The sequence below is a fragment of the Oratosquilla oratoria genome, chromosome 12, assembly GCF_046742065.1.
Source record: "Oratosquilla oratoria isolate Oo_2021 chromosome 12, ASM4674206v1, whole genome shotgun sequence".
NCBI classification, from domain to species: Eukaryota; Metazoa; Arthropoda; class Malacostraca; order Stomatopoda; family Squillidae; genus Oratosquilla; species Oratosquilla oratoria.
In genome coordinates this window covers 37,312,840-37,327,037 of record NC_134788.1, presented here as the reverse complement: position 1 = coordinate 37,327,037, position 14,198 = coordinate 37,312,840, and the positions used below count along the sequence as shown (strand labels likewise).

The 14,198-nt window shown below is 45.2% G+C and overlaps 1 protein-coding gene across 5 annotated transcripts in view; it reads left to right on the top strand.

The window, feature by feature from the left end:
- Positions 1–13,518, top strand: part of raskol (Ras GTPase-activating protein raskol) — a 41,620-nt gene extending 28,102 nt beyond the window's left edge. The window contains exons 5-13 of one of the 5 annotated variants that reach the window (XM_076195240.1): positions 422–594; positions 1,030–1,195; positions 1,913–2,101; positions 2,302–2,464; positions 3,819–3,961; positions 4,823–7,195; positions 7,313–7,575; positions 9,060–9,218; positions 11,010–13,518. In XM_076195240.1, the coding sequence (XP_076051355.1) occupies positions 422–594; positions 1,030–1,195; positions 1,913–2,101; positions 2,302–2,464; positions 3,819–3,961; positions 4,823–7,195; positions 7,313–7,575; positions 9,060–9,218; positions 11,010–11,100 (3,720 nt within the window). In that variant the 3' untranslated portion in view covers positions 11,101–13,518. Of the gene's footprint in view, positions 1–421; positions 595–1,029; positions 1,196–1,912; positions 2,102–2,301; positions 2,465–3,818; positions 3,962–4,822; positions 7,576–9,059; positions 9,219–10,995 lie in introns of all 5 variants that reach the window. The other 4 variants (XM_076195238.1, XM_076195239.1, XM_076195241.1 and 1 more) reach the window with 4 other exon arrangements.
- Positions 13,519–14,198: the final 680 nt, after the last annotated feature.

The following is a 14,198-nucleotide window of genomic DNA, read 5'->3' as shown; positions in this document are numbered from 1 at the left end:
TAAATAGATAAATAAAAATAATAAATAAATAAATAAATAAATGAAAAATTAGATAAATAAAAATAATAAATAAATAAATAGATAAAAAGTAAAGAAGAAAAAATCTACGTTCCTTTCACGTTCCTTCACGTTCCTTGTAGATGACCTCCCCTTCAGGAGGGCAAAAAAAAAAAAAAAAAAAGTAAATAAATAAATAAAATAAAATAAATAAATAAATAAATGAAAAAATAGATAAATAAAAATTATAAATAAATAGATAAATAAATAAATTAAAAAAAATAAAGAAGAAAAAATCTACGTGCCTTTCATGTTCCTTCACGTTCCTTGTAGGTGACAAATAAAAATAGTAAATAAATAAATAAATAAAAGATAAAGAAGAAAAAATTTACGTTCCTTTCACGTTCCTTCACGTTCCTTGTAGGTGACCTCCCCTTCAGGAACCCGTTACTTCAGCTGCCGAACTGCGGAAGAACGTGAGAAGTGGATCGAGTCGCTGAGGAAAGCAGTGAACCCGCACCAGGATCACATGCGAAGGACCAACAACTCCGTGAAGGTCTTCATTCTTGAGGCTAAGGGCATCAGCGGCAAGAAAAAGTAAGAGGAAAGAATTCTGAACGATTAATTATGTAACATAATTATACAGTATATTTTTCGTCATGATAAAATATCTTCCCTTTTCATTGAAGGGGAATTCCAATCTTGATTTCTGGGGGATTCCCCCTCACCCCTTTTTTTTTCTTGTTCATTTATCTGTTTGAAACGGCCACTCCTAATATAAAAGGAAGAAAAAAATATCTTTGCACCAAGCATGTACAAGTTATACGACATATAACACCTCTCTTTTCCCCCGTCTCCACCACCTACTTCTGCAAACTGCTTTTAGATAAGAGTCTGTACGCTCGGAATATCCTCGTACCAAGCACGTACACGTTATACGACATGTAACACCTCTCTTTTCCCCGTCTCCACCACCAAACACGTACACGTTATACGACATGTAACACCTCTCTTTTTCCCCGTCTCCACCAGATACTTCTGCGAACTGCTTTTAGACAAGAGCCTGTACGCTCGGACCTCCAGCAAGCAGAAGAGCGACATGTGTTTCTGGGGTGAGCAGTTCGAGTTTACGAGCCTCCCCTCCATCGAGACCATTAGCGTGGCGCTGTACAGAGATGCCGAGAAGAAAAAGAAGAAGGTGAGCACTCTGGGAAGGGAAGCAGCGGTAGACTGTGTCTAAAATGTTTACCATGATGATTTGTAAAAGGGGCTAGTCCTAAGGGCCCAACCAAAGGAATAAAATAAAAGTAAAGGTTTTAGACTAATGAAATGGTATATCTGTTCAGTATTGCTGTCTTTACTAATAAGGTGTTCAATTGTAAGAACACTTAGTGTATATGGTATTTGATTTTAAGGACACTTTGTCTTTAAGGTATTTGATTCTAAGGGCACTTGGTCTTAAAAGGTGTTCAATTCTAAAAACAGTTGGTCTATAATGTCCTTAATTCTAAGAAGTCTATGAAGTATTCAATTCTAAAAACACTTGGTCTATAATGTCCTTAATTCTAAGAAGTCTATGAAGTATTCAATTCTAAAAACACTTGGTCTATAATGTCCTTAATTCTAAGAAGTCTATGAAGTATTCAGTTCTAAGAACATTAGATCTAAGATCTTTGGGTAAGATTCCAGAATCACTCAAACATGGATATCTAACATAAAATTTACGTTGTATAGTTCCTAACTTAATCTAATCTAATCTAAACTTAATGTAACCATTTCATAGAAAAAAGTAGGTCTTTCAGATACAGAGTGAGAGAGAGAGAGAAGTGAAAGATGTGTTTACATGATACTGGAATAGAACCGATGTTTGATTCTAAGAAGACACAATCTAATGTATCTTACCGTATCCTTCCAGGAAAAGAGTATCCTCATCGGCACAGTGGTCATCCCAGTCAGTTCTGTGACGTCACGGTCCCTCATTGAGAAGTGGTACCCCGTGCAGAACGACAAAGGCCCCATCAAGGATCCGCCCTCGCTGCGGATCAAGTGCAAGTTCCAGACGGTGGACATTTTGCCCATTCAGATGTATGCCGAGTTCCTGGAGGTTAGTGACGATTGTGCACTTGTGATATGTTTTCATAGATATCATTTTCCTGCTCTTTGAAACATGTTTAAAGGGAACATCACTGCTGGACAAGGTCAAATTAGAATTACTCACTCATTACGCAAGCGTAGTTCAGGTCCACCTTTTTCGGCGTTTTCCAATAGTCATAAAACATTAAGACTTGTTCTCCACCTTTGCAGTACATCCGGAACAACTACGCGACCTTGTGTGAGATGCTGGAGCCGGTGGTTAGCGTCAAGGCCAAAGAGGACATCGCGACGACGCTTGTGCACATCATGCACAAAGAGGGCATCGCCAGGAACTTCTTAGCGGATCTGGTTGTCCTCGAGATCGAACGAATTGGTAAGTAAACTTATCTTCCGAAGCGTATGTATGTGTGTGTGTGTGTGTGTGTGTGAGGGAACGGGGAGGGAGAGGTGGTCACCCATTAACCCATTCAACTCCGATGACAAGATGTCTTGTCATTTGGTCAAATAAAACAAATAATCATAAAACACCAAAATGTTTGATCAAACACCAGAAAAATATGACGTCAATCCTCGCTTCGCTGCGAGCGAAGCGAGGACTGACGTCATATTTTTCTGGTGTTTGATCAAACATTTTGGTGTTTTATGATTTTTTGTTTTATTTGACCAAATGACAAGACATCTTGTCATCGGAGTTTAATGGGTTAAATGAAGCGGCCTTGCTGTGGATGTGTTGTGTCTTGCTACATTGCTTCTGACCCAGGGAGGGCAGTGTGCTAGAAGCAGGAATGACCCGTCATCCAGGAAGAGCCAAGAAAAGAGGGAGGGAGAGATGGCGAATGGGAATGGAGTATGTGGGGATGAAATGGGTGGGAGTGGATTTATGCCTTTGACTTTGGCTACCCCCCTTGTAAAGGGGAAAAAGCGAGTGGTATATGCATGTATGTGTGTCTGGCTGTATTGCCTCTGGCCCAGCCAGTGGGCAGCAGGGGACAGGGATGACCCTTCATCCACGAGGAGCTGAGATTAAAGGGAGGAAAGGGAAGTGGTGGGTGGGAGTGGGTGTGTGCCTTTGACTTGGCTACCTCCCTAATAAGGGGGAAAAAGCCCTTGGCATATAGATCTACATGTAACTAAGGATTCAGACCTCCATTGGAACAAGATTATAAAGTATATTACCATGTTAAAAGTGGGGTAGCCCAAAGATACTACGACTGAATTTCTTTTACTCAAATATTTCCCTGTCGTTGGAACAAGATTATAAAGTATATCGTGGTTTTGAAAATGAGGTAACCCAAAGATACTACGACTGAATTTCTTTTACTCAAATATTTCCCTGTCGTTGGAACAAGATTATAAAGTATATCGTGGTTTTGAAAATGAGGTAACCCAAAGATACTACGACTGAATTTCTTTTACTCAAATATTTCCCTGTCGTTGGAACAAGATTATAAAGTATATTACCATGTTAAAAGTGGGGTAGCCCAAAGATACTACGACTGAATTTCTTTTACTCAAATATTTCCCTGTCGTTGGAACAAGATTATAAAGTATATCGTGGTTTTGAAAATGAGGTAACCCAAAGATACTACGACTGAATTTCTTTTACTCAAATATTTCCCTGTCGTTGGAACAAGATTATAAAGTATATCGTGGTTTTGAAAATGAGGTAACCCAAAGATACTACGACTGAGTTTTCCCACTCTTATAACATCCCTTCGATTCAACAGAGGATTCCCACCTGTTATTCCGAGGGAACTCGCTGGCCACAAAGGCCATGGAAGCGTACATGAAGCTGGTAGGAGACAAGTACCTACAAGACACTCTAAGACACGTAGTGTCTAAGGTTCTTCAGCCTGGGTTGGACTGTGAGGTAAGTCAATGGCGTTTCGTTTCCTCCTTGTATTTTACCTTGTTGTATTTACCTAGTTGTATTTTACGGGAAGGGGAGCTATGCTCGTGGGGTCCCGTCTTCATATCTCATTTTATCTAAACTATTTTTAAATTTTGTGATCATAGTCTTTTGTGGCCTTTTTCGCTTTGCTCTGAAAGGGACAGAGAGGAAGAGCATGAACATAGTGTTGACGTGTGAGGAATAATGAGAAGGTTTTGGATGGGGTATGCTTTAACTTGGCCACCTGTCTTGTGAAATGGAAAAGGCCATTTGGGAAACGTAGTAAAAGGGGTGTGTTTCAAGTTAACGTAACTGCTGAAAGAACTATTAACGTAACCTAATGAGAATGAAGAACATTTGTGGAATTATGAGGTTGAGAGAGATGAGGTGCTGAAAAGGCATTACTTTTGGAAATGATGAGGTTACTTTTATGTACATAGGATGGGGGGAGGAGTCGGGGGGGAGTGTGTGGATGATACTGTGACGCAGCTCAAAGATATTTCTCCCCGTCTCCTCTATTTCCTGCATGATGAGACAGGGAGGGAAGGCCGCTGTGTCAAAGAAGCAGCTGGCCCTGTTTTTGGATGTTCTGTGTCTTGATGCATTGCTTCTAACCCAGGGCAGTGGGTAGGATACAGACATGACTCTTCGCCGTCCATGAAGAGCTAAGATAAGAGAAAAACAAGGGTGGTAGTGGATGTATGCCGTTGATTTGACTAGCTCCTCCTCCTCCTTTGTAAGGATGAAGAAGCATACATGGGATGATGAAAAGGAGGAGGTCTTGGTAACAAGAAGAATAACAAAAAACCTAAAGTCTTTTTTCTCGTCTTTCCCCTCCAGGTGGACCCGACCAAACTGACCCCAACCTCATCCATCCAGAAGCAGCAGGATACACTGATGCGTGTGGTACGGATGACGTGGTCCCAGATTCTCCATTCGCATCCATTCTTCCCGGACCAGCTCCGTCGGTGCTTCTCCCTGTACCGAGATCGCCTGGCCCAGCTGGGCAAGTCCGATCTGAGTGACAAGCTCCTCTCCGCCTCGATCTTCTTGAGGTTCCTCTGCCCGGCCATCCTCTCCCCGTCCCTCTTCAACATCACGCAGGAGTACCCCAACGAGCGGGCGTCTCGTAACCTGACCCTCATCGCCAAGACCCTTCAGACGCTAGCCAACTTCACCAAGTTCCAGGGCAAGGAGAACTTCATGGAGTTCATGAACGAGCTCATCGAGACGGAGCAGTCGCAGATGAAGGCCTTCTTGCACCAAATCTCCAGCCCGCCCAGCAACGACCACCGCGCACAAGAATACCACATCAGCATTGACTTGGGCAAACAGTTGTCCGTTTTACACACACTCTTGTGCGAAGTGTCGGGCAAGCTGGCAGCTGCTGTCTCCGCACAGCAGGACGAACAGCAGCAGCAGCAGCAGCTGCATGTCGCCAAGCTCCAGCGTATTCTGGACGACATCAGCACGGCGCGGCAACAGCCGAACATAAACATAGTGCACCAGCTTGCCCACAGTCTCCCGGCCAATGCCACGTCCTCGTCCTCGTCCATTGCTACACTAGCCATGGCCGAGCTGCACAGCCCGAGGGCAGAGGACCGGCAGGGCTACCAGAGTCTCCAGCGCAACATATTCAGGTACAATGACCCCACCGTCAGCGACGCAGCCAGTAGTCCGCGGTCGCCTCCTACTAGTCCTCAGCAGGAAGTCGACGACGAAGACGACCGCGAGGAGGAGGAGGACGAGGAGCAGCAAGCCTTAGAAGGTGACCCATCAACCCCTCGCCCTTCCACCTTACCCAGGAATACCTACCTCATGGGGTCCTCGCGCAAGCCTGCCATGAACCTCAACACGGCCGACGATTACGTGCACTTCTCGGCCCTCGAGTCCGAAGGCACGGGGGGGCAAAAGGGGCCGAATCCTTTGGGACATAGCTACAGTTACAGCCATCTTGCACCGTCCATGCAGCAGCAGGCACCACCCGCCAATAACGGCCTTCTCCCGCATCACCACCACCATCACCACCACCACCACCATCACTTTCGCAACCACGCCGGGTACTACAACAACAGACCTGCCTATAACGGCCTGCCTCCTTTCAACGGGCACGACGAACTCCACGCACAAGTCAACGGTCACGCAAGTCGCAAAGGTCACCACCCTCTCGCCCCCCCACACAACGGCGGCCAAGAGTTCCTAGATACGAGTCACGAGGAGAACGAGCGGAACTTGATCGTCGGGGAGAACAACCTGAAGGGGTCTCAGACGTCCATTTCCCAGTTGTCCAACGTGGCGTCTTCAGGCTACCAGAGCTTCGCTTACAGTCAATCCTCGAGCCCGGTAGATCCGGCTATCACGCAGCAGCACGACTCGACCAACAACAACAACAACGTAGGTAACAATAACAACAATAATAGTAGCAATAACAACAAGACGGGGGGGATGACCACCACCACGACGACGACTGCCAACAACGCGCTCAGGCCGACGGTTGTGCCTCTTGCCTTCAACAACCCCATGTATCACCTGAGTGCCGTGACCAGCTCCCCGCGTCCCGCCGCTGGGTCGTCCTCGTCCTCGTCCTCGACTACTCGCCCCATCACCAGTTCGCCGCCTCGGCCCGCAGCCGGCGGCGGCGGCGGCCACCGTCACCCCCACCAGCACCACCACCACCACCACATCCAGCACAAAGCCAACAAACTCCACAGTAGTCCAGTCAGCTCGTCTCTGAGTTCGTCGCATAGCGTCGAGGACCTGAGCCTGGTGGCTGCTCCTTCTCTTGCCCCATCTTGCCTGGCCTCTCAACGCACGCACCATTGTTCCTCTAGCGACGAAAGCGTCTCTGTGTCCACTCCGCCGCGAGAGCGAAGAGGTTTCAAGTCCGGTGCCCCAAGGACCAACCCGAGGTGTCTTCCCGTGACAGCCAGAGGTTCCTCCTCCTCCTCCTCCTCTTCCTCCTGTCCAGGAGGGGGAGGGGGAGGAGGCGGGGTCGCGACCCCAGACCATCACCACTCGACCTCGGACCTCTTGAGTGCCCAGTGCGGCGGCCGGCGCACAAAGATGGGGGGCCGTCGCCAGTCGGGAGAAGTCGGCGGTCGGCGCCAACCCCGTTACCAGTACGATTCGGATTCGTCGTGCGACGAGGCGCCAAGGGCAAGGACGCACAGATCCTCCTCACAGAGGACGTCGGACACCAAGACCTTGGACGAGGTAAGCTATGGGATGGTGTGCACGTCTGAGTGTAATACCGCGGCAGAAATGAGTTCTCCCGCTCCTAAGAATACCAACTACAATACCACCTCTTCCTCCTCCTCCTCCTCCACACAGTACGAGCAGGAGATCCTGGCTCTCCGTTCTGCTATGGAGGAGCTTCACCTAAAGCTGGTTGCGGCCGAAGAACGTCTACACGAAAGGAGCAGCAACGACTCCGATTCGGTTCCTCATGATCATCTCGACCCCACCCGTAGCCAACAACGTCACAATAGTTGCAGTGGAAGCGGCGGCGGAAGTCAGACGCGGCCCTTCTTGGCAAGCAGCCGGGGGGAGTCGGATCACCTCCATAGTAAACAAACGCAGGATATCATTCAAAAGTAAGTGTTGGTCTCTTGTTGTTGTTGTTGTTGTGTTTCAGGCACCCACCGAAGCCCGGGAGGGAGGGAGGGAGCAAACGAGTGGTTCTGTGTCGCCGCATCGCCGTGTGGCCGGGGTGTGGCTTCCCATAGGTTGTTTCTGTTGCTTAGAAGCAAAGCCATGCACGCCATTGCCGTAGTAGACGCCGCCACATTCCCGCCACAACCACACACCGATGTGGTGGTGACGAGACAGTCGCCTGTCTGCTCCTGGCCTTGTAGTATCTCCCCTTTCTCTCGTTCTCCATTTCTCCTTCCCTTTTTCCTTTGCATACATACATATACCAAAGGCTTCTCCCCCCTTACAAGGGAGATAGCCAAAAAACAAAAACATACAGCAGCTCACACATCAGAAAACAAGCCAAACAGAATAGTGTTCATCTAAGCACACATCTGTGGCCACCACACAACATTTACGAACACAACACAAGATGATCAGTAGAGGCCCATGGGGAATATTGTGCACAAGAACGTAAGAATGGAAGAAACTGCAAGAGATCATAAGGCCTACACTAGGCAGTTCCATGTCCCTCACCACCTTTCACCCCTATTGATAAAATTTCATCTTCTCTTTAAAAGAACCAATTGTTTCCGTGCTCACTACATGGTTACAGTCTTATATATTTGCAAAAAGAAATTGTCACAGTGGACGGCAGCTGCAACAGATGATGTGTGTGCCCATTCTACCAAGCCTCCTTATGTAAACACGGTCAAGCATAACTATACAACAGCGTAAGGAGAAGCTCTAGTAGAGCGATCGGTGCCCTCCTTGATTACGGTGTCATAACCCACTGACACTGTGGGCCAGCCAGCCAGCCAGCAACCCCATTATGTGGCACTTGCCCGGGTAACCAAAGCTGACCCCAGGGATCTGTGCCATCCACAGGGATGGCAAGGGCTATGACCCCCAATTTCTTCCATGCTGGGGTTTGAGGATGGTTCCATGGCATACATGCACACCAGGACCAACAACACAAGATATACTACTTCATAAGGGATTTATGTTTGGCTGAAACCCCCCTTCCAGCCATAGGGAACGACGGCAGCAACAGCAGAAATCCCACTCACTATCAGTGGGGTGGATGAATCAAAGCATACACCACCCATCCCATACTACAACCATTCGTTGCCCCTTTCATCCACCTTAGCACCTACCTACCTATCAGATTAAAGGCAGTGCAGTGAGGAAAAAACAATAACAACACTTTGAGTAGCACTACCACTGCCTAAATTGGAGAATCACCTTTGCATATAAAGTTTACATGACCTATCAGATTAAAGGCAGTGCAGTGAGGAAAAAACAATAACAACACTTTGAGTAGCACTACCACTGCCTAAATTGGAGAATCACCTTTGCATATAAAGTTTACATGAGAGAAAAAAAAAACTTGTGTTCTGTGTGATAATACAGTTATAATAAAGAAGGCCTTCTCTCTCTCCCGCAGACTCATGGTAGTGCAACAAGAGCTGCGTTGCGAGCAGCACAAGATGGCGCAGATGATGAACGAAAAGGATGCCGTTATTCAGGAGCAGGAGGAGCGGATTAATGCCCTCGACACCACCAATGCCAAGCTGCTCTCCGCCTTGTCACACATTCAGGACTTGTAAGTTTCATTGTGAAGGAAACTTCTTACTTTTGCTTTGGTCCAGTGCGGGCGGACGGACGGGTGTGACAGAACTGAAGGGTGGCTGGGGGGCCATGGCGACAGCTTGAAAAGAATTTGAATATCTGTTGAGCAGAGAAGGGAGAAATCAAAGGATAGATGTGTGAGCCGAGAATGGATGATGATGATGTGATGCTGCCCAACCAAAGGGATTTCGCATCGTCTTCTCTATTTCCACATGAGGGGACGAGGAAGAGGAGGAAGGGTCGCTATGTCAATGAAATGGATGTGCTGCTGTGTTTTGCTGTATTGCTTATGATTCAGGAAATGGGTGGGAGACAGGAATGAACTTTGATCCACAAGGAGCAAAGATGAAAGGGAAACAACTAATGTGTGTCCAAGTCTATTGAGATGCTCCTGGGCCCAGTCAGTCCAGAGGAGACAGTACCGTGCCCTTGGGTGGGTGGGTGGGTGCACCTCCTCCTCCTCATGAAGGTGAGGGGTGTATCCCCCCCAACTCCAGGTCAATTCAGGGGTTATAGGCGGTGACACTAAACACTGTATACACCGTTTTCTGTTTATTACTTTGGGTCCACTTCACAGTATCAATCACTTAGTTAACTTAGTTACTTTGTATTAATCTCCATTTAGTTAATCTCATCATGTATATGGTGGCGTATACATATCGTCAGCACTTAACATCACTCATTATTGTAAGGAAATTCTTTTACCTTCCATTGAATTTAGTTTACACCAATTTTAAGATCCAGAAATACCCTCATCTCCATCTGAAGTAGGAGCCATACACACACACACACACACAGAAGAGATCTGAAAAAGAATATCTTCTCACACAGAGTGATAGAAACAGCGAGTCCAAAAACTATACAAGAATTTAAGATCAAACTAACCAAAAAAGGAAAAGGCAGAAAATTATTCCCAACCATTCCATCCCTGAATACACTCCACACCCCTCCACCCTCCCTCTCATCCCTGCACCTTGTCCACTGCCCTGGGCCAGACAGCAGTGTCGCAAGACACAGCACATCCACAGCAAGGCCGCTTCATTAAATCGGCGATCCCCCATGCATAAAGGAGAAGACGGGGAGAAATCCCTTCGGGCTGCGTCAAAAATTTGCTCACACATACTACCTCACCCCCCATACCCGCCCATTCCACCTCATGCTACCTCCCTTGTAAGGGGGAAAAAGCCTTGGTATATGTATGTATGTGTGTAAGATCAAACTGGATGCTGAAAGATACAAAAGCGGGTTACCACGAGCATAGCTCTCTTCCCGTAAAATACAACTAGGTAAATACACACACAAACACTCTTTCTCTTGCTCTCTCTCTCTCTCTCTCTCTCTCTCTCTCTCTCTCTCGACTGGGCCAGATCCCTCATCCTCAAGGCACTGAGAAATGTGAGTGCATATGTTGCTATTGCCATCTGCTTTTAACCCATGAAACTCCGATGACAAGATTATTTGTCATTTGGTCAAATAAAACAAAAAATCATAAAACACCAAAATGTTTGATCAAACACCAGAAAAATATGACGTCAGTCCTCGCTTCGCTGCGAGCGAAGCGAGGATTGACGTCATATTTTTCTGGTGTTTGATCAAACATTTTGGTGTTTTATGATTTTTTGTTTTATTTGACCAAATGACAAATAATCTTGTCATCGGAGTTGAATGGGTTAAAGGGGATTCTGTGTACTTTTGATAAGGTAAACAAATTAAATCAATCAACCGGAAAGATGTTTGTGAAAGTCATCCAGATTTAATTTTTCAGGAATCTCAACAGCCACCCAGTAGGACTCCGCACCTCTCTGGACTCGACCCACCTCTCCGACACAAGTGACTACAAGAGCAGCAGTTGTTGATGGGCTCTTCTCGTTCCTGTTGGACCAAAATAACTCTGGACGACGACGACGATTGGTCATTTGTTGAGACATTGCGACAAGTTGAGGAAGGTGGAAAAGGAAGACACGGGTCTAGTTCCGAGCGTATTCCTGACCGGTTTTGCCCTTAAGCTTTTTCAGAGGAATAAACTTGGAACTACTAGTCCCGTGTCCTCTTTTGTTTTCCACCTACCTACCTCGATTGGTCAATTGTTGTCTCCCAGCTCGTGGGTTACCGCCTACGTTAACTTTATCTTTGTTTTGTTGACTCTCTGACAGCAGACAGACAGACCTGCTGCACATTAGAGAAACAGAACCTGAGTTCGTATCAAGACATTTAGTTCGTGTAAATGAATGAACATTCAGGGAGGGAGAGGACTTTGTCTAGTTATGTTTTTTTTTTTTTTCAAACCCCGTGCGTTTTCTAGTTGTGGTAAAAGAATATATTGTTTGAGCACTTGCTGAGGCTGTGTCGGATATGTAGTGAATAGGACATAATCGTGTTAAAGCGATGATTTTTTTTTTTGACAACCGCCAGCTGGTCTGATATATTGCCCAAGATGGTGTTTGATTCAATTTTTGTCCGTTTTGGAAATGCCACTCTTGACAGACCTGCCTTATGTGCACACACGCATTCGCAGACACACGTACTCACACGCATTTACGTCATCCATAGGCGCCCCCCCTCCCCCCTTGACCAATACCTTTGTTGGTCTTTTCAAGTTTTCTCGGTCTCGGTGAGATGGTTATCTAACCAAGATATCCAGTGCAGTAGAGTCATAGCTCAGAAACTCACAAGATATGGGCATCTCGGCACTTGTAGACCCTCTACTGCATCAAGAAAGGGGTCATTTAGAGGTTCTTGTCATTGCTGTCCCACTCGGAAAAGGTAGAGCCTTGTTGGTTGGGAGGTGGTGACTCCTCCTCCTCCTCCCGCGTTTGCACAAAATTTTGAGGCCTGAATCAGGGCTGCTGTTCCGTCTTGTGTCCTGCCTTTGCCGAAGCACAGAAGCCTATTTGTTTCGAGTCTTTGTTGCTATGTTTACATGTGTTCTTGCCAGTTAGGTGTTTAGTTTGCCGTTGTAAGGGATTTCCCTTCTCGTGGTCACACAGTTCCCACACGCCGTATCATGGAGAAAATTCTGTCGAGGATATACAGAGTAAAACTATTTGAGAACCTCCACAAATCAGACCAATAATTTGAACTATATATATATATATATATATATATATATATATATATATATATATATATGTATATATATATATATATATATATATATATATTAGTTTTTGCTCTATGATTCTTTATAGAACAGAGCATTTTGTGGTGTACTTTTACATATTTATTGTGGTTTTGCCAGGTTCTTTTGAATTGAGGAATTTGATTGAGGAATAGAGTATGAATAGATGGGGTCTCGGAGGTCAACAAATTCAACTCCCCCATCAATCCGACTGCCTCTCCGACAAATCAAATGATCTGCCATCACCTGAACAAGACTTGATATGTTACTATGTTGAAATGGTCAATACCTTAGAACTCCTTTTTTTATAGTTAGCGTGTGTTTTAGTACGTGTGCAAAGTCTAGTTGCCCGCTGTGTGAACACTTCACCTCCCTGACACCTTATATGGGAGGATTTCCTACCAAAGATTTCCCATACGATATATAAATATATATATATGATTATATAAATAGAAGTATATAAGAAATTTATTTTTTGCTCTGGGGAGGAAGTCAGCCAGAGGAGCAGATTACAGTTTACCCATAATCCCCATAATAACCCATATACACACAGTGTATCCCACTCGAACACAATTTGTGCCTCCCTCATTTCCCACACGGTGTAAACACCTATACTAGTGTGGGTCCCGTTCCTTCCCACAGTGCACTGCCCTCCCCCACACAAAGGAAAAAGATAATCCGTTACTTTGTGAACAAAACATACCAAAGGCTGGGAGGAGGAACCTCTGCAGTTAATTCAACGTACCAGTGTGGTACTACAAACGTGTCTTGGGCAAGCTTTTTCCTCAGTAATTAAAAAAATATGTCAGTCAGTATTCTAAGATGAGTTGTATGGTTATTGTATGCTATTGTATTGTTCTTCATTGAATAAACTACGGTACAATGTATGATGTTGCATTTGCTATGTTGAGCCACTTGAATTTTTATTAGCATTATGTATTGTAATTTTGAATTCTTTATGTTGTCATTTGTTTGATTTCTTTTTCAAGGTCATTCCACTTTATTTTTTTTTCTCTTCTCATCAAAGACCTTCTGCGTTACAAGTTTTTTTTTGTAAATATTGTAAAAAAAAAATTAAGTTATATTGATAATATTGATACAAGTTCATATTTGTAAATACAGTATGTGTGAAAAAATAAATATTGTCCCATGAATAGATATTGTTTTTGTACCATCTCTCGGGGGTTTACATATTCAGTGTAGCAAAATCTTGGGTCCATTATGGTAAGACATTACCACAGACTGAAATCTTGCAACGTCCACAAACGGGCCATCTCGTCTTTGGCGAGAGAAAGAGACTTGAGTAATTCTCTTGAAGAGAGAGCTCAAATTTGAAAGTGAAACCTTTACAAAAAATCATCAAGGTTGTAAATAGGACCTATTTATGAAGCAAGAAGGTCATATGGGAGTCGTTTGTCGGAATCAGAGATGACAAAGTGAGGCGACTCCGATATTGACCTATTGATGGCACTGTCAAGGCAAGACTGAATCATGGGGACATGGTGATCCCAGGAGAGATGGTACTCCTGGAGCCAGGGGTCCTTTGCATGCATAAGAGTGCCACTCAGTTTCTCCCTTGATCTGGTCAGCTTAGAGGGTCACCTCAGACATCTGAAAAATCAAGGTGGACGCTCAGCTGACTGGCAGCAGGGTCGATATTTGAGGATTTATGATGGGCGTCGGCTTTCGGAATAATGACCAAAATCTGGGGTAGGGGAAAGTCAATTTGACCTGGAACGGTTAGTTTTGAATGAAATTTAATGAATGACCACTCATTTGAATTCACTAAGTGTCAGCTTTATAATGATGGGTAGACCATTGTGATCGGTCAAGACC